This window comes from Sinocyclocheilus grahami, unplaced genomic scaffold, assembly GCF_001515645.1.
Source record: "Sinocyclocheilus grahami isolate Dianchi unplaced genomic scaffold, SAMN03320097.WGS_v1.1 scaffold459.1, whole genome shotgun sequence".
In the NCBI taxonomy this organism is placed as follows: domain Eukaryota; kingdom Metazoa; phylum Chordata; class Actinopteri; order Cypriniformes; family Cyprinidae; genus Sinocyclocheilus; species Sinocyclocheilus grahami.
In genome coordinates, this window is record NW_015505638.1 from 969380 (window position 1) to 990455 (window position 21076).

A 21076-nucleotide genomic window follows, 5' to 3' on the forward strand; every position below is an offset into this window, starting at 1 on the left:
ATATTGTGCATGCTGTGCAAATAAAAGCTGTGTAATTACAGCAGTGTCTGAACAGCAGGCCACACAAATACATCATTTCAATACATTTGCATTCAAAGCTGTGTTGAATATTAGCACTTTAAAAAATGCTGGTAAAGACATTCAAACATTTAAAAGACAAGTTTATCATTATAAATACAATTTGGGTGATTACAGTTTGAGAAACTCCTCAAAGCTAACTATTTGTAGAGAACAGATATGTAAAGAGCCATAAGTCATATAAGGCCATATTTATTTGAGTGATGTAACCATACTCTCAGTACTCATATCCATCAGATGTCAAAAACTTGTAATATAAAATGTGCATGCATGATAACTATTTCTTTTATGTTGGCCAGATGCAGAATGCATTGCAATTTTACAGTATATGCAATGTGAGTGTAAATGTTTGCAAACACACAACTAACAGTCAAGCAGGACACAAATGATCACTGATGTACAAAGGTCATTGTGGCTCAGTGCAAGGTTAATTTAGTTATTTAAACCATAAATAGATAAATAAATAGACATTTAATAAAACAAACAAAAATGTCAAACAAACAACACAATTATTAGAGCTTTAAAATGATTACATTTTAAATCAAAATGAAACAATTTAAATCAAAATTTCAGTGACATTAAAATAACACTGCAGTGTCCTCTTTAAAGTCAGCATGAAATGAAAATTCACTCTACTTATTATCTAAGTTCATGCTATTGATATTATTGTGAGTAATTCATTTGTCCACGTTTCATTTGGGGGGGAAAAAATGTTGACCTCATAATATTGAATCAAAATATTAAACTGGACCTTCCAGTGAAAACAGACTTATCTATGTGACATATGCAGGACTTTTGTTGTTTACTCCTATCATTTATTCTGCTGAAACTCAAAATTCAATCAACAACTAATGCATCCAAGTCCCCGCATTATACCCCTTCTTTTTGATAATCCATAACACTTGGATGTACTTGGATCATAATACGGAAGAAATTATGTTGCTACTTGCATTTAATTGCGACTTTAAGATTCAGATCTTGTGTATATATAGTGGGTATAGAAAATAATCACCCCCCCCCCCCAAAAAAAAACCAACTTTTTTTGCTTTGCCGCCTGAAATGAAGACTGACACAGTTTTTGTTTTATCCAGCTGTATTTACCAAGTGCAACTTATGACATCCAAGTGAAAGATATAACTTCATCATGTCAGAAAAAAAAAAACTGAATCACTGAGCTGGAAAAAGGATCACCCCCTTGCCCCACTTTTCTTTGAAGAACTGTGCAAGTTCAGTTCAATTGTATGGTGATCGTTTGTGGACTGCAGACTTCAAGTCATTCCACAGATTTTCAATGGGGTTTAAGTCTGGGCTCTGACTAGGCCATGCAAGGAAATGTACCTTTTTCTCCTTCAACCACTGTGTGCTCAGTTTTGCTGTGTGCTTTGGGTCATTGTCACGTTGGAAGGTAAACCTTCTTCCCATTGACAACTTTCTGGTAGGGGCAGCAGATTTTCCTCAAGAATTTGATGGTATCACATTTGTGTAATTGGACTTTTGACTCAAAACCTATATCTCTAGTTTCTGAGGTATAACCAAGTTGCCTGTGTGACAACTATCCCCGGCCCCCCTCATTATACAGTGGGCATAGAAAAGAATCACCCCACTTTAAAATAATCACATTTTGTTGCTTTGCAGCCTTTGCTCCATCCCTTTTCCTTCTATCCTGACAAGTGCTCCAGTCCCTGCTGCAGAGAAACACCCTATAACAGGATATTACCACCTCCATACTTTACTGTAGGAATGGTGTTATTTGGATGGTGAGCTGTATTGGATTTCCACCAGACATTTAATTTGGTGTTGAGGCCAAATAATTAAGTTTTAATTTTAGTCCCATCTGCCTCAGAATCTTCAAGGTGCGTTTTGGCAAAGCTCAGTCGTGATTGCATGTGACCTTTCTTGAGGAGTTGCTTTTTTCTTGCAACCCTCCCATACAAGCCGCATTTGTGGAGAATTTGTGATATTGTTGTCACATGCACACAATGACCATTCTTTGTCATAAATTCCTGCAACTGCTTCAGAGTTGCTGTAGACCTCTTGGTAGCCTCTCTGACCAGTTTCCTCCTGGCTCTTTCATCCAGTTTGGAGTGATGTCCCGATCCAGGGAGGGTCTGTGTTGTACCAAATACCTTCCACTTCTTAATAATAGACTTCACTGTGCTTAGACATTGATAAACCCTTGAGATTTCTTTGTATCCATCTCCTGAGTTGTGCCTGTCAACAACTTTATCCCAGAGATCTTTTGACACTACCAAGGACTGAAATGCTCCAGAAAAGCTCTTTTCATGCTGAGAAAATCAAAATGACCACAGCTGATCATTTTAGGAGAGGGGCGGGGGGACTGGGGATAGTTGTCACACAGGGACTGGAGTACTTGTCAGGATAGAAGGAAAATGGATGGGGCAAAGGCTGCAAAGCAACGAAATGTGATTATTTTAAAGGGGGGTGATTCTTTTCTCTACCCACAGTATAATGAGGGGGACCGGGGATAGTTGTCACACAGGCAACTTGGTTATACCTCAGAAACTAGAGATATAGGTTTTGAGTCAAAAGTCCAGTTACACAAATGTGTTTTTAGACTCATATGGAAAAAGTTTTAAAGGGGTCCTATTATGCTCTTTTACAAAGTCTTGATTTTGTTTTGGGGGTGTACTAGAACAGGCTCTCATACTAGGTTGTTCGAATAACACATTATTTTTCACATATTTTACATTATTACAACACCTCTCTCCCCAGTCTGGCATGAACGGCCATAGTTCCTGTATCAAATGAAGGCCCGCCTTCTGAAATACGAAATGTGCTGTGATTGGTTAGCTGGGCCAGTGTATTTTGTGATTGGCAGCACTCGGCGCCTGGTCGGGAAATGTCATGCCCCTTACCATAGCCGCCCGCGAGCTTCAGCGTAAATATTGCGTCAAAATCAAATCAATCTGAGTGCGATTTAAACCCGGATGATTGTAACCACTCTAAGTTCATCTGCCTTGGGAAAGCTAGCATGTCTCCGACATAGTGATAACACGCGTTGCCTTCTCTAGTGCAGCTCAACCAGGCCTCGTCCCATTCGTCGATATTTGTGATATCACAAAATCCCGGAAAATATGCGTTGTAGTCCAAACGAGTGGTTGTTGTAGTTTTTGAAAAGTGATTTCTGTTAAATAAAATATCTCCTTTTGAAATGGACTTTGAGCTTTGTAAGATCTTTTTTATGCTTAAACAGCAACATTACAGACTAACTAAAGTTGAAAAATTGAAAAAGCATAATAGGACCCCTTTAAGGCCCAGGGATATGCCTTCTGTCTGACAAAGCCTGAAAGGTTGCAAAGGTGTACATTTCTTGTCAAAAGAGCTCATTAGCTTCCTCTAGTGGGTGTTGTGTAAACTGAGAATAACAACTGTTAACTTCTAAACCCTTTTGGGGGCAGTCTCACAGGCAAAATTCTAAATTTAAGTATTTATTATTTTTTGGGACATGGCAAGTCTAGTAATACAGTAAGAATATAGAGGATGACAATGTTTTCTTCATGAATCGTGCTGCTCAATCTGTCTGTATTGTGGTTCCCAAATTTTTTGACCTCCCCCTTTTTCCAACACAATATTTTAACATTGAGGATATTTCTGATAGTTCTGCTGTAGCTGGTTGTTTGAACTAATCTGTTGACCTTGTTCCAGTGGAACAAGCTCAAAAATGTACATTCATTAACATCAAATTATTGTTTTTTTTAAGCATGTAGATACAACGTGGTAGATAAATGCATATTCAGCCATCCCAAATTGTACGTTTTCACAGCACACGGCACATATGAATAATTAAGTAGGTCGATTTGCTAGGTCGAGTGTTTTCTTCGCTGGTGTTTGGAGGACTTGCGTGACAGAACACGCCCACTCTGATGCGTTCCTCCTGAGCAGAAGCACGTGATTAGGCGTGTTTACCTATGGTACAATGTAGCGTCTGAGACCATCAACCTAGCCGAATAATCAATTATACGGTCACGTTTAGTATCAGAAGCGGTTATTGGATTTACATCAGGGCCTTCACTGACTAGTAACTGCTCAATGCATGCGAGAAAGGGGAAGTCGTGTGTGTAGCCTGAGGTCGAGCGAGCGAAGCAGACAGACGAGGGGAAAGGTAACACAAGATTGACATATTGCGCATCTTTAGACATTTGACGTTGTTGTAAAATCCCATTAAACGGTTGTATTTTAATTGCAGTCGCCTTGACTGCATAACAGCCAACAATAATGTAATGCAAATGCTGTCGTAGTAGTTTAATTGGTCGCTGTGGCTTTGAGGAAGTTGACATTGAACGTGTCTGTGAATACTAACGACTGTTGAAGTGACCTACAATGTTATTACAATAAGACGGGAACAAACATTATTGTCAGTATCTCGAAACGTTGTGTTTTCAATGCATATTACATGATCTGGGCTTTTTTATGTCATATTGCCTAATCACATGGAATGCTGTGTCGGGCTGTGGCTCAAAACCTATTGAGCTGCCTACCTAGACCGCATTTTAGGAATCATAGGTGCACTTGCATGTGATACCCACACCGCTGGCTAGGCTTAAACATACTATGTGTAGTTTAGAGATATTTTCCATGACTGGGACTGATATGTACAACACATTATTGTTTTATATGTTTGATTTTTGACAATGATAATTAAATAATCTTTAGAACGCAACAATGAAATATGCATTATGAATATGTATACTACAATAATGTTGATTATAACCCTAAAAATACTAATAACAAATCATAATGTTGTTGAATAAGTTATGGATGTCAAAAAGAAAAAAAATGTATAGAAAAATGTGCCCTTTTTTGGTGGGCCTGATATTACGAAATTTGAATAATAGTGGTCAAACTGATAATTGGTTCTGATTATCTCTAATGTTGTTGGTTTATATCTGTAGAGTGGGCTCTTTTGAGGATTACAGGACCACCAGATGCATTCCTAAATCTCTGCTGCTAGCCTCATTATGGGCGTTATAGAGGAGACCGACTTAGAGCGTGAGTAACACTCTTATCCACTTTGCCCACTTTATACTTCACATAAGCAACTGTAAGCATGATCTTGTGGCACTGCACTACCATGTATGTTTTTCTGTGTTAAACATTGCCTTGATTTTCATCTCCAGTGTCTCAATGTATAAAGCAACACTGGTTACTTGTAGTGCATTTGGCGGCTGACCAGAACAGGCTAGCTAAACATAGAGGTTAAGGCAAGGCGATGTACTGTAGTTGAAAATATATCCCTGTATTTTTCAGCCTTTTGACAATACTCAGTATACAGCTCAACATTTGTGTATTTGCTCTGAAAGTGTTTAAAAAGGTGTTTGTTTGTTTTTCAATTAGAGGAGCTATAATTTTAGGCAAACAGCAAATGTTGGTAAGTAGATTCAGAATGATGAATGTACAGTAATTAAGAGTTTCAACAGTAGAAAAAAAGTTACAAATATAATAAACACAAGAAAGAACAAAAATGTAGTCATCTTCATTTACATCCACCAATTAAAAAAACATAGTTATAGGAAACGTAATTGTCAAATTAAAAGTGTATTACATTCATCACAATAGAGCAGGAGCTAAAGAGTCGAGCACGCAAAGCTTTTGCGTAGCGATCATCTGCAAGCTGAGACATCGACATAAATAATTTCCCTTTAAAATGTAATTTATTCTTGTGATGGCAAAGCCGAATTTTCAGCAGCCAGTCAAATGTCACATGAGCCTTCAGAAATCATTTTAATATGCTGATTTATTATTATTCTGAAAGTTTGAAAGCAGTTATTTTGCTTAATATTTTTGTGGAAACTGATACATTTTTTTCATGGTTCTCTGGTGGATTGAAAGTTCAAAAGAACAACACTTATTTTAAATGGAAATCTTTTGTAAAATAAAGTTTTTTACTGTCACTTTTGACCAATTTAGTGCATCCCTGCTAAATAAAAGTATTAATGTCTTTTAAAACAAATAAACTTTGTTTTAGGGAAAAATTTTACTAACTGTTACTAATACTAATATTTTTCAATATTAGTGTATTTAATGATTATTCATCCATATTCGCCCATATCTGTCACTTGTTGATGACAAAAGGGATATTTAGGTGCAAAACAAAAGCACCTGTTTTTCATTTAAAATGGACTCCCACATGAATCTAGTCACATTGAACAGAGTCATGAGTTTCTCTTATCCCATTAGTGTCTTTCAACACTATTCTTTAGGTTGGATTTGAAGCTAATTGCCCAATGAGTATGTTTAGGCAACTCGTTTACTCAGTGCGCTGTAGGTAGATTAGAATAATCTAATCAGATGGGACTGTATGTGAAGATTAAGTGTGGTTAAAATGTCCAGATGTTGCAACGTCTGTTTTAAGATATTCTGCATTGCAGATCTTCCCCCTTACGTTGTACTCTCTGTAATGTGAGTTTAGGAGCAGGAGTGACTCATATGCATCCATCATGTCCTCAATGCAGAGCTTGTGACCAATTAGCGCACATCTCAGACAGAGTTAATTACACTAATCCCAATGATGAATTGATTATCCACTCTAGTTGTTTTTGAGTAGGCAAGAAACAGCAGTTTCTGGTGTTGAAAGAATTTGTTGTGTAGGAGTTTTCTATCTGGATTTACCACATAGTCTGATATAGTATTACCAATAAAAGGATTTCAGATCAATTTATCCTTTGAGAAACAGACACAGTGGCAAAGCAATGCGAAAGATGTACTTATATGCAGTGCTGTCCTAAAGTTTGGGGTCAGTACAATTAAAAAACAAAAGATATTAATACATTTATTCAGCAGGGATGCAGTAATTTGAAAAGTGAATTTTCAGTAAAGACATTTAAAATGTTACAAAAGATTCCTGTTTGACAAAAATCCTGTTTTTTGAACATTCTAGTCAACAAAGAATCCTGAAAAAACGAATCACAGATTCAACAAAAATATCAGGCAACACAATAGTTTTCAACATGGATAATAAGAAATATTTCTTGAGCAAATCAGAATGATTTCTGAAGGATCATGTGGCATTGAAGACTGGAGTTTATGACTGCTGAAAATTCAACTTTGCCAGCACAGGAATAAATTACATTTAAAAAATATATTAAAATAGAAAATATGTACCAGTATACATATATTAGCAATTCATACCTATCTCCATAACGTTCTGTGTGCAAATTCATGTGTTTGTTTTATCCAATCAGAGGTGACCCTGGCTCTTTTGGATGGTGCCAACGACAGAGATCCAGTGGTGCAGGAACAGGTCAGGAAGTCCATCTTGACACTGGGGAACCAGCAGCCTGATAAAGTCCTGTCCATGTGCCAGGACTACCTGCTCAAACATCCCAAGGTCAGTCAAAGAGTTTCCATCAAGATATACTACCATTCAAAAGTTTGGTGTGAGTAAATGTTTTGATTTGGAGAAATTAATATGTTTACTCAGTAAGGATGCATTCAATTGATTATAAGTGACAATAAAGATGTGACAAAGATTTCATTTCCCATAAATATAGTCAGCTCGACTGTTTTCAGCATTTATAATAATAAGTATTTCTTGAGTGCTGTTTGCTTTGCCATAACAGGAATAAATTACATTTTAAAATATATTAAAAACAGTTTAAATTGCGTGTAAATCTTTTGAAAACACTTCCCTAAACAGAAATAAAAAGAAGCTAATTTAATGCATGTTTCAAGGAAACTCGCACATTAATCTCATCTGTAATAAACCTCTTATCTGTAACCAGAGCTCTTCCTTTTATTGATTTGTAATGCCTAGTGTTGCAGGGCAAACCCATTGCTCACAGACATGACTGTGTTTCTGTGTTTCGTGCCTCTGATTTGACTGAGGTCTGTTTTAATAGTTGACTGACTTTGTAAGATTTGAATATGGGATGTATGAGTCTGTGATGAATTTAGTACTGTGATTAGCATGTCTTTCATAGTGTATCTCTGTAGTACATGTTCATGAGTTTACTTGCAAGTCATCTTTGTCCTGTGAAGCTGGTGGTCGGGCACAGAGTGGTGATCTTGCAAACCATTGAATTGGTGGTGAAGAGCAGGATTGATGACGTCAGTTACCCCAAGATCAAGAGTGTCATACAGCTGGCATCAGATGAGATGACTAAATCAAAGGTGAGACAGCTGACTTACACTACTGTCCTAAAGTTTGGGGTCAGTAAGATACTAATACTTCATATTTCTGAAGGATCATGTAATACTTTGCCATCACAGGAATACATGACATTTTAAATATATAGTAAAATAGAATAGAGTTATTTTAAATGATAGTAATATTTCACAATTTTACTGTTGGTGAGTGTTTGAGACTTCTTTAAAAAACATGGAAAAATCTTACCGACCCCAAATGTTTAAACAATTCCATTAAAACTATAAAGAAGGTTCTGTTTTTGGTAAATAGTTATGTGACAGTTCAATCATAAATCTGGAAAAGTTTAGTAATACAAAAGATTACTTTTATTAGTTAGTTTTTATTTAATATACAACACAAATTATAGAGTGAGGATTTCTATATTTAAACACATAAAACAAATTTTCCACTTCTGTATAGGAGGTTGTCCCGGAATGGCAGCAAGCAGCCAGTAATATTCTGGTTGCTGTGGGAAACAAATATATTAATGACATCATGGAGGAGATACTCGGCAAGTTCCAGCCAGGAGTTTTGCCTCACTTTTTTGTGGTCCAAACTATCCTTGGTGGGTCTTGGTTAAACCTTTTTATTTTTATTTTTTTTTGAAGCATGTGCATGCAAATGTAAACATCTGATTGAAATCTATTTTTTGGCTAGTCATGTGGACATGAACCCAAGCAAAGGTTGCATTCTCAGTCAGCTGACTTGCTGTAGCAATATCCCTGTCATGTGCTGATGGAGTCTGAGCTGAGATTAAGTTAAAGTGTCAGACCAGCAGACTTCTCCAATCAGTGAGATGATATCATACAGTTGTGTGCTTGGTGCTGATTTGAGGTGACACACACAAGCTGGATTGCTCTCCTCTCTCTTTTTGTGTGTTGTCAAGCAGATGCAAGGAGTCCAGGAGTTGTTGAGTGTTTTCAGTGTGTGCATGTCAATCATGAGCGGGTGTTTCAACTGTGAAAAGATTTGCTGTTAGTTCTAGACCTGTACTAATGCATAAAAAATATATAAATTAGATCAATGACTCCTTAAATGTAATAGAATTTTTGTTCGTTTTTTTATTTTTTTGTTTTATTTTATTTTATTTTTTATTTTATTTATTTATTTTTAAATTACCCAGGTTTTTAACCCATTAATGTTCAACTTAGGTCCTTTACCAGGCATTAAAACAAGACACCTTTGACTAAAGTATGCATTTATACACAGATTTTGGTGGTTCACAGAACACTGTCAAAGCCTTTATCGTTAACTGAGGGTAAACTTGACAAATTGCATTCATTTTCACTTCTATATTTGGCTGTTTTTGCCCCCAGCCAACACGTTCCCGGACCGTCTGATGGTGTTTGTCCTCCAGAGGTTGGAGAACAGTAACGAAAGGAACAGAATGGGCTCACTTGCTGTTCTCAGACACCTCATCAACGCATCCAGTGAGTTTTAAACATGTAATCAAATGTCAATGATTTCTTCCTCAGCCAGACGCTCTTATCCAGATTGTCATACCTGGCTACGAAAAGATCAGAATCTCTATTTTTAAAACTCTGCTCTGTCTGTTCAAGCCTCCATTATGGAAACCAAGAAGCTCCTAATTCTAGCCAGCATCAGGCAACCTCTGGCTGACCACAGCAATAAGGTACAAAAATATATCCTCTCAATGTGATAAGTGACAAAATATATGTGTTTCATCAACTTTGGGCACTCTTTGTCCCAAAGAGAATTTCCCTTGCGGTAATTTTGAGTGGCAACTCAAAAGTATGCATCATCAATAAAGTGTATACTGAATTTGGCCTATAAATATCAGTAATGAGTAATGTCTTACTACATTACTTCTTAATGCAAACCTCGTAAAAATAACTGGTGGTCAGTGGAGGAAAGCCTTGTTTTGCCCTCCATGTGGGTGTTCCTTTAAGGGTGAGACGTCACGTGAAAACTATGAATTCCAGTCCTCGCGCACCACCGCTCTGCATATTTTGCATGTTTCTCTTATTTAACACACCTGATTGAGATCATCGTTAGGAGAGAGCTCCATGCATGAACTGTGCTCCGATTGACATGGTCCCTACACAGTATTCTTTGCTCCCTACTCCCTGAGCATGGGAAATCTGTTGAAGTTTACTTCACTTTGGAACATTCATTCACGGATTTGTGCTATGCCACGGCCTGCAGGGTCTTCACACACAGACGGAACTTACTAGAGAAGTGTGACATAATATACCTATAATAAATACAATTACATTCACGTCTCGCACACTTTAATGCCCTTTGAATGGAACATATACACTTCCTTCGAACTGGAATCATGGTGGAATATCCTGTAATGTCCACTTTGCAGGGCACTTTTGGTCGAATAGAACAAACGTCTGAAGTGATAAGAGATGCATACAAAATGTGCAGAGCGGTGGTACACGAGGAGTGGAATTGAGAACCACTGTATTAGACAATTGAAAATAACAACTGTGGTACTTTTTGTAAAAAATCCTTATTTTTCACACAATAAAAATTTGGTTGCAGTCTTTGTTGATTAATTTATCATTTAAAAAATATTTTATGGTGAAAGTCAGACACGGGTAAAGCGATAAAATATTTACAAAAAATGTATATGTTTTTATGTGTTTCATTTTTTTAAAAGTTTAAATGTGACTATAAACCTCTGGTACGTATAAGTATCCATAAGTTATACAAACCCAATTCCAAAAAAGTTGGGACACTGTACAAATTGTGAATAAAAAAGGAATGGAATAATTTACAAATCTCATAAATGTATATTTTATTCACAATAGAATATAAACATATCAAATGTTGAAAGTGAGACATTTTGAAATGTCATGCCAAATATTGGCTCATTTTGGATTTCATGAGAGCTACACATTCCAAAAAAGTTGGGACAGGTAGCAATAAGAGGCCGGAAAAGTTAAATGTACATATAAGGAACAGCTGGAGGACCAATTTGCAACTTATTAGGTCAATTGGCAACATGATTGGGTATAAAAAGAGCCTCTCAGAGTAGCAGTGTCTCTCAGAAGTCAAGATGGGCAGAGGATCACCAATGCCCCCAGACAAGAATGGGACAACATTCCTATTCCTAAACTTGAGCAACTTGTCTCCTCAGTCCCCAGACGTTTGCAGACTGTTATAAAAAGAAGAGGGGATGCCACACAGTGGTAAACATGGCCTTGTCCCAACTTTTTTGAGATGTGTTGATGCCATGAAATTTAAAATCAACTTATTTTTCGCTTAAAATGATAAATTTTCTCAGTTTAAACATTTGATATGTCATCTATGTTGTATTCTGAATAAAATATTGAAATTTGAAACTTCCACATCGGGAAATTTGAAACTTCCATACATTGCATTCTGTTTTTATTCACAATTTGTACAGTGTACCAACATTTTTGGAATCGGGTTTGTAAAAAAATATGTGATCTATTTTCTTTAATGTGGGATAAATGTGCTGAAATGGTGCTGCTCATTTTGAGCGCTCAGCAAGGTTTTAATGATCGTGTTTGCCTGTGCAGGTGAAGAAGAGAGTGGTGCAGGTGATCAGTGCTATGGCTCATCATGGTTACCTAGAGCTAGAGGGAGGAGACCTGCTTGTCCGTTTCATCATCCAGCACTGTGCTCTACCAGACACTTACCATGTACAAACAACCTTTACTGACTAACACTTCTCTTACTGCAGATAAGCAGTGTCACATGACTGTAGCTGCAAATGAACTTCCTGCTCGCTGATCATATTTTAACTTCTCTTTGAATTACAAATCTCCTTGCTTGATTTCCTATGCATTGAATTGCAAAATTGTCTGTAATCGATTTGTTTGAGATCTATGTAGCAAGCTTTTTTAAATTAAGTTCATAGCCCATGTTGTGTCATATGTCAGTGCACACCTCAGTTTTTAAATATTTACGTTAGCTAGGGTGATTCCCTTCTGTTTGTTACCTTTGAACTGTTATTGGCTTTAGCCCAGCCCTAGTTATGCTGGGTTGTGTGATTCAATATAGCTAATAAATTGTTAATATTCACACAGCGAGGACAGCGACCTCCAGACCCAGAGGAAGTGACCAATGAGGCTCTGCGTAGCATGTGTGATAACACATTGCATCTTTTCACTACTACTGTGGGCCGCCTGACAGATGTGAGTATATAGACGAGTACAAACAAGCGTACACCTTCCTCATCTTGACTCTTGAAGTCACGGTTCTTCTTTCAAAATGTGCAGTCCTCGCCTTTGTTTTATTTTTTTGCTTTATTCTGTTACTATTGTGCAGCATTGTGATTGACCGTGTTTGCATGTCATTTGTCATTTTATGCCCTTATTAGTGAGCTTGGTAAATGTCATAAAGCTGTTATATCTTAACTATCAATCTTAACGCTGCTGCCTCTTAAGAATTTGATCAGATTTTCAGTATTGGTGGGGTCCAAAAGTAATAATTAAAAAAATCAGCCATTTGAAAACCAATATTGATCACTCGTTATTCTGAATACCCTTTGGAAAATTAACCATGGTTTTCTACAAATAAAATCAAGAAGCCATGGTTATTGTAGTTAAACCATTGTTTTGCTATATTAACCTTAGTTTAACCATGGCATTTGGAGTAATCAATCCACCAAAAAAAAAAAAACTCGTTACCACACTTTTACATTAATAAAACCATGGCTAATTTTCATAAGAGTATTAGGGAGAACATCAGTGTCTATGGTGGCGACGGTCCTGCTGCCACTAAATCAGACACCTGCACATCTGCAATGCGTCTTATCCTAAAGACAACTCAATGAAATGCTTACATAGTGAGAGATGGTCTTTGCAGTCACTCAGCACAGTCCATCATCTTCACAGCCAAAGTCAGCAGCCCCGGCCCGGCACTGCCGCTTGTAAGAGAGAGTGTCTAGAGAAATATTAGATCCTTTTTTTCCTGTGAGCATCCCAACATCAACAGCAGGCTGTTGACAGGGATATCTCCTCAGCAGACAGACGAAGACGGTTTATGTGCCGATGAGACTGTCTCCATTCCTTCCTCCAAAACGAATGATAACCAGGAAAATGTCAGGAAAAGAATATACAGCCAGACTATTTTTTGATTTTTGTTGTGTCTTTCTTGTTAACATATTGTTTTAAAGCACAGAATTTAGACTTTTATGAGATTTATTGCGAGTATGGATTTATGTTTCGTGGGATTTATCAGAGTAGACACCGATTTGTTTTCCCTGAGGTCTTCCTTTGTTTTATATATATATGTATATAGAGGGAGGAGACCTGCTTGTCCGTTTCATCATCCAGCACTGTGCTCTACCAGACACTTACCATGTACAAACAACCTTTACTGACTAACACTTCTCTTACTGCAGATAAGCAGTGTCACATGACTGTAGCTGCAAATGAACTTCCTGCTCGCTGATCATATTTTAACTTCTCTTTGAATTACAAATCTCCTTGCTTGATTTCCTATGCATTGAATTGCAAAATTGTCTGTAATCGATTTGTTTGAGATCTATGTAGCAAGCTTTTTTAAATTAAGTTCATAGCCCATGTTGTGTCATATGTCAGTGCACACCTCAGTTTTTAAATATTTACGTTAGCTAGGGTGATTCCCTTCTGTTTGTTACCTTTGAACTGTTATTGGCTTTAGCCCAGCCCTAGTTATGCTGGGTTGTGTGATTCAATATAGCTAATAAATTGTTAATATTCACACAGCGAGGACAGCGACCTCCAGACCCAGAGGAAGTGACCAATGAGGCTCTGCGTAGCATGTGTGATAACACATTGCATCTTTTCACTACTACTGTGGGCCGCCTGACAGATGTGAGTATATAGACGAGTACAAACAAGCGTACACCTTCCTCATCTTGACTCTTGAAGTCACGGTTCTTCTTTCAAAATGTGCAGTCCTCGCCTTTGTTTTATTTTTTTTGCTTTATTCTGTTACTATTGTGCAGCATTGTGATTGACCGTGTTTGCATGTCATTTGTCATTTTATGCCCTTATTAGTGAGCTTGGTAAATGTCATAAAGCTGTTATATCTTAACTATCAATCTTAACGCTGCTGCCTCTTAAGAATTTGATCAGATTTTCAGTATTGGTGGGGTCCAAAAGTAATAATTAAAAAAATCAGCCATTTGAAAACCAATATTGATCACTCGTTATTCTGAATACCCATTGGAAAATTAACCATGGTTTTCTACAAATAAAATCAAGAAGCCATGGTTATTGTAGTTAAACCATTGTTTTGCTATATTAACCTTAGTTTAACCATGGCATTTGGAGTAATCAATCCACCAAAAAAAAAAAACCTCGTTACCACACTTTTACATTAATAAAACCATGGCTAATTTTCATAAGAGTATTAGGGAGAACATCAGTGTCTATGGTGGCGACGGTCCTGCTGCCACTAAATCAGACACCTGCACATCTGCAATGCGTCTTATCCTAAAGACAACTCAATGAAATGCTTACATAGTGAGAGATGGTCTTTGCAGTCACTCAGCACAGTCCATCATCTTCACAGCCAAAGTCAGCAGCCCCGGCCCGGCTTGTAAGAGAGAGTGTCTAGAGAAATATTAGATCCTTTTTTTCCTGTGAGCATCCCAACATCAACAGCAGGCTGTTGACAAGGATATCTCCTCAGCAGACAGACGAAGACGGTTTATGTGCCGATGAGACTGTCTCCATTCCTTCCTCCAAAACGAATGATAACCAGGAAAATGTCAGGAAAAGAATATACAGCCAGACTATTTTTTGATTTTTGTTGTGTCTTTCTTGTTAACATATTGTTTTAAAGCACAGAATTTAGACTTTTATGAGATTTATTGCGAGTATGGATTTATGTTTCGTGGGATTTATCAGAGTAGACACCGATTTGTTTTCCCTGAGGTCTTCCTTTGTTTTATATATATATATATATATATATATATATACACACACACACATAATTATACATATTTATATAGGCAAATAATTATAAATAAATAAAGACCTTAAGGAAAATGTTAAACAAAAGTCCAATGTAAAAATTTACCATAATTTTAACTGTAAAGGGAACAGAAAAAAAACTGTAAACTGTTTGTTTACAGTAACTTCCCTTACTATATACAGTGACATTTTAATAAAACGGTAATAAAAAATTCATGTAATTTTACAGTAAAATACTGTTAAATTTACCGTTTTTGCAAGTGAATAAGAAAAAATATTTTTATAATTTACAGTGAAAAGACGTAAATTGACATTCCCAGAATTCCTTGTGTGACACTTCACATTTGATGGTTTTTCATTGAAATAAGTGGGCTTCTTCCATTTTTTTTTTCTTTTTTGTTATGTACATTGGGGTTTTATGTTACATTTTACATTCTTTAATTCATGTTTATTGCATTAGAGTTTAGTGTAATAATTGTGGCCCTGATGGGAGGTATTAAAGGGGTCATATGATGCGATTTCACATTTTCCTTTCTCTTTGGAGTGTTACAAGCTGTTCGTGAATAGATAAGATCCCTAAAGTTGCAAAGACTAAAGTCTCAAACCCAAAGAGATATTCTTTATAAAAGTTAAGACTGGTCCACGCCCTCCTAAAACGCCTCGTTTAAACATGCCCCCACATGTCTACGTCACTGTGTGGGAAGATTTGCATAACACCGCCCAAATATTTACACAAAGAAAGAAGACGTAACTTTGATTCTCGCTTTAGTATTGTTGCTGCCACCGCCGCCATATCGTGGAGACGCTGTGTGTTTCGTTGTGAAAGCGAAACTACTTTGTTTGGTCTTCCAAAAGAAGACACAACTAGACATCAGTGGTTAAGTTGTATTTACAACACTGTTCCAGAACAGTTCAAACCAAATATTCAGATGTGTGCAACGCATTTTATGGAGGACTGTTTCCTGATCCTGTGAGAGTAGACTACAATGCTGGTGTTCTGAGAAATAATGCTGACTCACAGACTGTAAGTACCTTTTCACATTTAAAGGATTTGCCAATGATGATTCAAACGCGAGTTTTGAGCAGTGTAGAGCAGTGCTAGTCTGTCGATTCTCCGATCACAAATGCAGACATGGTTTTGTGTTTACGCGGCGCGATGCAACGCAACGCGTAAAAAGACAGTATAAGTCATTATAATCAGTAATTATTTCCCCACTGGATGCTACAAATGCCTCGTTTGTCATGGGTTTTATTGGTTTTGTCTCGTCTCGCCGAGACACATGGAAACACAGTATGGTAAGGGGCGTAACATTTCTGTCACCCGCTTGAGGTATTCGGCCAATCACAACACACTGGATAGCTGGCCAATCAGAGCACACCTCGCTTTTCAGACCGATGAGCTTTGTAAAAATCAACGCGTTTCAGAAAGGTGGGGCATAGAGGAGAAACAATAATGTACAGTATGTGGAAAATAATGTGTTTTTTGAACCTTAAACCACATAAACACATTTCATTACACCAAATACACCAAATAATGTTCTTTTTTTTAGCAACGTCATATGACCCCTTCAACCTTAATTGACCAAAACTACTTCTATGTATCTCTTTGGTTTACTTCATATCTGAAATTATTTCTTGTGTAGGTTCTATGGCCTATGTTGCTTTGCTACCTGACCCCAAATCAGTACGCCAGCGCCACTACCCCCTTGTGCAAGAGTTTAATTCTGCTGGCCAATAAGAAACGAGCAGCCCAAGAAGCCAGCTTCATCATCAACTTCAATGCACAAGGTGTGGACACGCACACATACGGTCATGATGTCACTGATGAGCCTAGTCCCAGACTAAGAGCTTTTCCACTGTCTGACCTAAAGACACCCTGGAATCACACTTTCTGTCTTCTTGGCAGTGTGGCAAATGCTGCAGCGGTTATTAAACCTTTTTTTCCATTGTTGGCCTGAAACTAAATTGCACTTGCAGACGTTTTGTTTTTATTGCAAGTCGTTTGCTTTGCCTGTTGAGTCTGTTTCTAATTAGTTAAATTAAAAGTGGTATTTATCAACTGAATAAAGTGCTTGGGGCAGAGGGTAATTGTTTCTTATGCTGACAGTGATTAAATTGAACTCTAGTAGGACAAATAAGTCCCAGGTTCAGTGATTATTTATTCGTTAATTGTAATGCTTTTGGATCATGTGCTTCACTAATGGGTTACCCTTGTCTGCCCTCCCCTCTCTCTATCTTTCTTTGTTTCTTCCTTCTTCGCACAGGCTCTAGTCTTCCCTCACAATATATCCTGATGATAAGGCTCTTGGTAAGTGTTGCATTCCTAGTGATTTTTTTACTTAGATTGTTTTCAGTTTTTAGCCAGGCAATGAGTAAGGTAAATAGTAATATTTTTTTTATGTGCCTCTCTGGAAAATGTGATTCTTGATTCTGATCAATATGTATTTTTGTATAATTACTGTTAAAGTGGATATTTCACTGTTCCCTATTACAACATACCAGGTGCTACTTTCATACACTAATGTTCAAAAGTTTGAGGTCAGGAAGATTTTATTTGCAAAGAAATCAATACTTTTATTGAGCAAGGATGCATTAAATCAGTTAAAAGTGACCGCTTAAATCTTGCATTTTACAATATATTCATATCGAAAAGCTATATTAAATTAAAATAGAGTATTTCACAATGTTACTGTTTTTACTGTATTTTTGATTAAATAAATGCAGTCTTGGTGAGCATGTGAAAACATAAAAAAATCATACCAACCCTAAACTATTTCTAAAAACACATAATATTCCTAAACACAATATTGATTTCAATCTAACAGTATCCATTTAGTTGGGTTTTTTAGTCTTGATTGCTGCAATTTTTTCTTTCTTTTCTTTTTTTTCTGAAGACAGATTTTTTTACTTTTTTTCTAAAGAAGTTTCTCTTCATACACTCTTTTGAATCATGATGTCATTTAGTCACTGCTTAGTGCAGACCTTAAACATCTAAAATTAATGTTGCATTTTCCTCAGGTAAATGCCGCATTACCATTTCGATGCAGGGGGCACGGTGCTCCCTCCCTGAGTCTGCTCAATGCTCTCAGCCCTAACATTCACCCTAAAGCCGAGCCTCTGTGGGAAAACGAGATTCCAAAGATGCTCAGTTATCTTGAAGGTTTGTTAAAATATACCACGGAGATGTAGTGGATTAGGTACAGCCTCATGAGTCAACCAGACCACGCCACTTATTGGTCATAACATCCAGCTCCACATTTCAGTGTTTCACCATGTTTGCAAATGCCCACCCATCTCAAAACTAATTTAGGACATCAGCTCTGTCTAATCTAACCTGCTGTGAGATTTAGAGAAGTAGGTGAATTTTCTGACATTAGAGGTTTTGTTACCATATTTAGTCTAGTAACTTATACTTCACAGGTTCTCAAGGCTCGCTCTGTCGCTTTTTAGTTGAAGGAGAGGTTCTCGATTCATCTGCTATGATGAGGTTTCAGTGAAACCTCTCATGTGTCTTCCAAAACCACAACCACCTGTCCTTAGAGACTCACAAGACAACCAGATGTTTCCAAGATACAGCCAAAATCATATTTAAATTTGATAAATCGTATTTCACATTCAGCGACTCTTCCAAGATAGTTACACGGCATAGCTTTAAAAAGTTATATTGGGTATCCCATTATCTTTGACTCTTTCCAGAGAGTGGTTTGAATGCATCTCTGACTGAATTTTGTCCTCTGTCTTCTAACCAGAATCAACAGATGATTCTCTGGATAAAAAGAAGTGGGAAGAAAGTTTACTTCAGGTCTGTAGTAATGTGTATGAATTTATAAATGGGTATTGCAGGAAAGGCTTGCATTATTTAAAACATCTTGTAAAAAATCTATAGGAATAAATTATATCTATATCTAGAAGAATAAGTAAACGATTAGCATTGACAAGATGCAAACATCCTAATGGCCAAAGTTAATGGCGACTAATCAGACATTGTTTTCTGATTGCGATCAAGATGCTGTCTAAAACTCTGGCAGCTATTGACGACAGCCAGTGGACAGGTCAGCTTGCAGTAGAAGCTACACGATACCTTCCTACCTACAACAATGCTCTGGAGGAGAAGGTCAGTTTAGAAATCTATTTGTGACTTTTCATATTATAGACCAGACTTATTATTTCCGAAAAGAAACATTCTAAGTCCTATAGATTTAGGAATCCTGTAGACCTGATAGATTTCCCCCCCCATTTTTCCTCTATTTTATAAGTCATCTTATATATTTTTTTATTGCTTTTTTTTTGTTCTAATTATTTTGTAGGGCATGACAATGAATCACATAATCATCATTGTGATTGCAGCTGTTGCCAATAAGTAATCATTTGTGAAAGAACTGTGTGAGCAAATATTTCCCTAGTATTGATGCATTGAATGTGTAAAAGTTGATTTGGATAAATATAAATATGTACAAAACAGCTCTTCAAGACAATTGTTCTCGGCTTTTTAAAAATGATTGCCTACATTATAAATCTCATTATAAATAAATCTTCGTCCAAACAAAGTATTTGAATGTACATTTTACATCATTTCCTGGGTTCTTGTGATAAACTCTTCTTTCTTTCTTTCTTTCTTTCTCTTTTTTCTCAGCGTTTTTTGTATAGGTGTATCGGTGTGATTCTCCAGCAGTGCTATAATAAAGAGCTGGTCAGGAAACAGCTGCAGGAGATCCTGATCAGCACTCGTCACAATGATGCAATCGAAAGAACGGTATGCCACTGATTCATTCAACTTCTGAATTTAGAGGCATAACTTCTCAGAGAGAGTTTACTGTCTTGACAGTCAAATAGCCTGCTGAAGCACAGCCCTCTTTGGGGAATTATGTCTTAAAGGGGTCATATGATGCGATTTAAATTTTTCCTTTCTCTTTGGACCTCGTGCTCCGGCCGGGACATGGCATAACATGTGAGGGGCGTAACATTTCCGTTTCACGCTTGAGGTATTCGGCCAATTACAACGCACTGGATAGCTGGCCAATCACAGCACACCTCGCTTTTTCAGATCGATGAGCTTTGTAAAAATCGATGCGTTTCAAAAAGGCAGGGCATAGAGGAGAAACAATAATGTACAGTATGTGGAAAATAATGTGTTTTTTTTACTTTAAGCCGCATAAACACATTTCATTACACCAAATACACCAAATAATGTTCTTTTTAGCAGCATCATATGACCCCTTTATTAATAATAATTAATCACATCTTACCACACTGCCACAAATCAAATATTAGAAAACATTCTAAGTCTAGTCACTAATTGACTACTGTATTTTCCAGAAAATAAGTACAAATATTTATATTTCAGGAAATATAATAAATACATTTTATTATATAACATTTCAGGTGATTAAAAAACATGACTTCTGGAAAATATGGTTGTCCATTGGTTGGATGACCAGTCGACCATTCTGACCCATTCCTTTACCCAAATTGAGGTCATTCTTCCAACTGTCTAGTGTCAGTTATCTCAAGAGAACACAGATCACATAATTTCTAATCATAGATTGGTATAAAATGTATTCAAATGTTCCACAGTTTGGATATCTGAGGTTTTTGCAGTTATTGAAAAGCCGCTAATTAAGAATAATGAACAGGTAGTAATTGGTATGCAGGGTGTTGCCATGGGAATCGGGCTGTGTGCCAGCAGTCATCTCGATGGCACTCTGGAAAAACTGGAGGAGTTTGGGAAGTCTGACGCCTTCAGGAAAGCCTCAGGGATATTTGGTCTTCTCAAAGTAGGCCGAGCTTCATTGTACTTCTCACATGATGCAAATTAAAACATCTTTTTGTTTCCCAAATTGGATTATTAAAAACTGTAACATTTAAATTGGGTTTGAAATGATTGTTTTACCATATTATATTTTTTAAAAATATAAAATTGTAAAAGAATAATTATATTAGGTTTATT

At 36.9% G+C, this 21076-nt stretch overlaps 1 protein-coding gene across 1 annotated transcript in view; it reads left to right on the forward strand.

Moving 5' to 3' along the window:
* Window positions 1-3963: 3963 nt before the first annotated feature.
* LOC107552799 (maestro heat-like repeat-containing protein family member 1) overlaps window positions 3964-21076 on the forward strand; it is a 30800-nt gene continuing 13687 nt past the window's right edge. The window contains exons 1-16 of the mRNA XM_016234794.1: window positions 3964-4201; window positions 4992-5088; window positions 7281-7426; window positions 8077-8208; window positions 8645-8793; window positions 9482-9654; window positions 9784-9857; window positions 11740-11862; window positions 12250-12357; window positions 16773-16917; window positions 17394-17437; window positions 18148-18289; window positions 18879-18931; window positions 19136-19243; window positions 19763-19882; window positions 20781-20903. Of these exons, the coding sequence (XP_016090280.1) occupies window positions 5058-5088; window positions 7281-7426; window positions 8077-8208; window positions 8645-8793; window positions 9482-9654; window positions 9784-9857; window positions 11740-11862; window positions 12250-12357; window positions 16773-16917; window positions 17394-17437; window positions 18148-18289; window positions 18879-18931; window positions 19136-19243; window positions 19763-19882; window positions 20781-20903 (1671 nt within the window). The 5' untranslated portion in view covers window positions 3964-4201; window positions 4992-5057. The remainder of the gene's footprint in view (window positions 4202-4991; window positions 5089-7280; window positions 7427-8076; window positions 8209-8644; window positions 8794-9481; window positions 9655-9783; window positions 9858-11739; window positions 11863-12249; window positions 12358-16772; window positions 16918-17393; window positions 17438-18147; window positions 18290-18878; window positions 18932-19135; window positions 19244-19762; window positions 19883-20780; window positions 20904-21076) is intronic.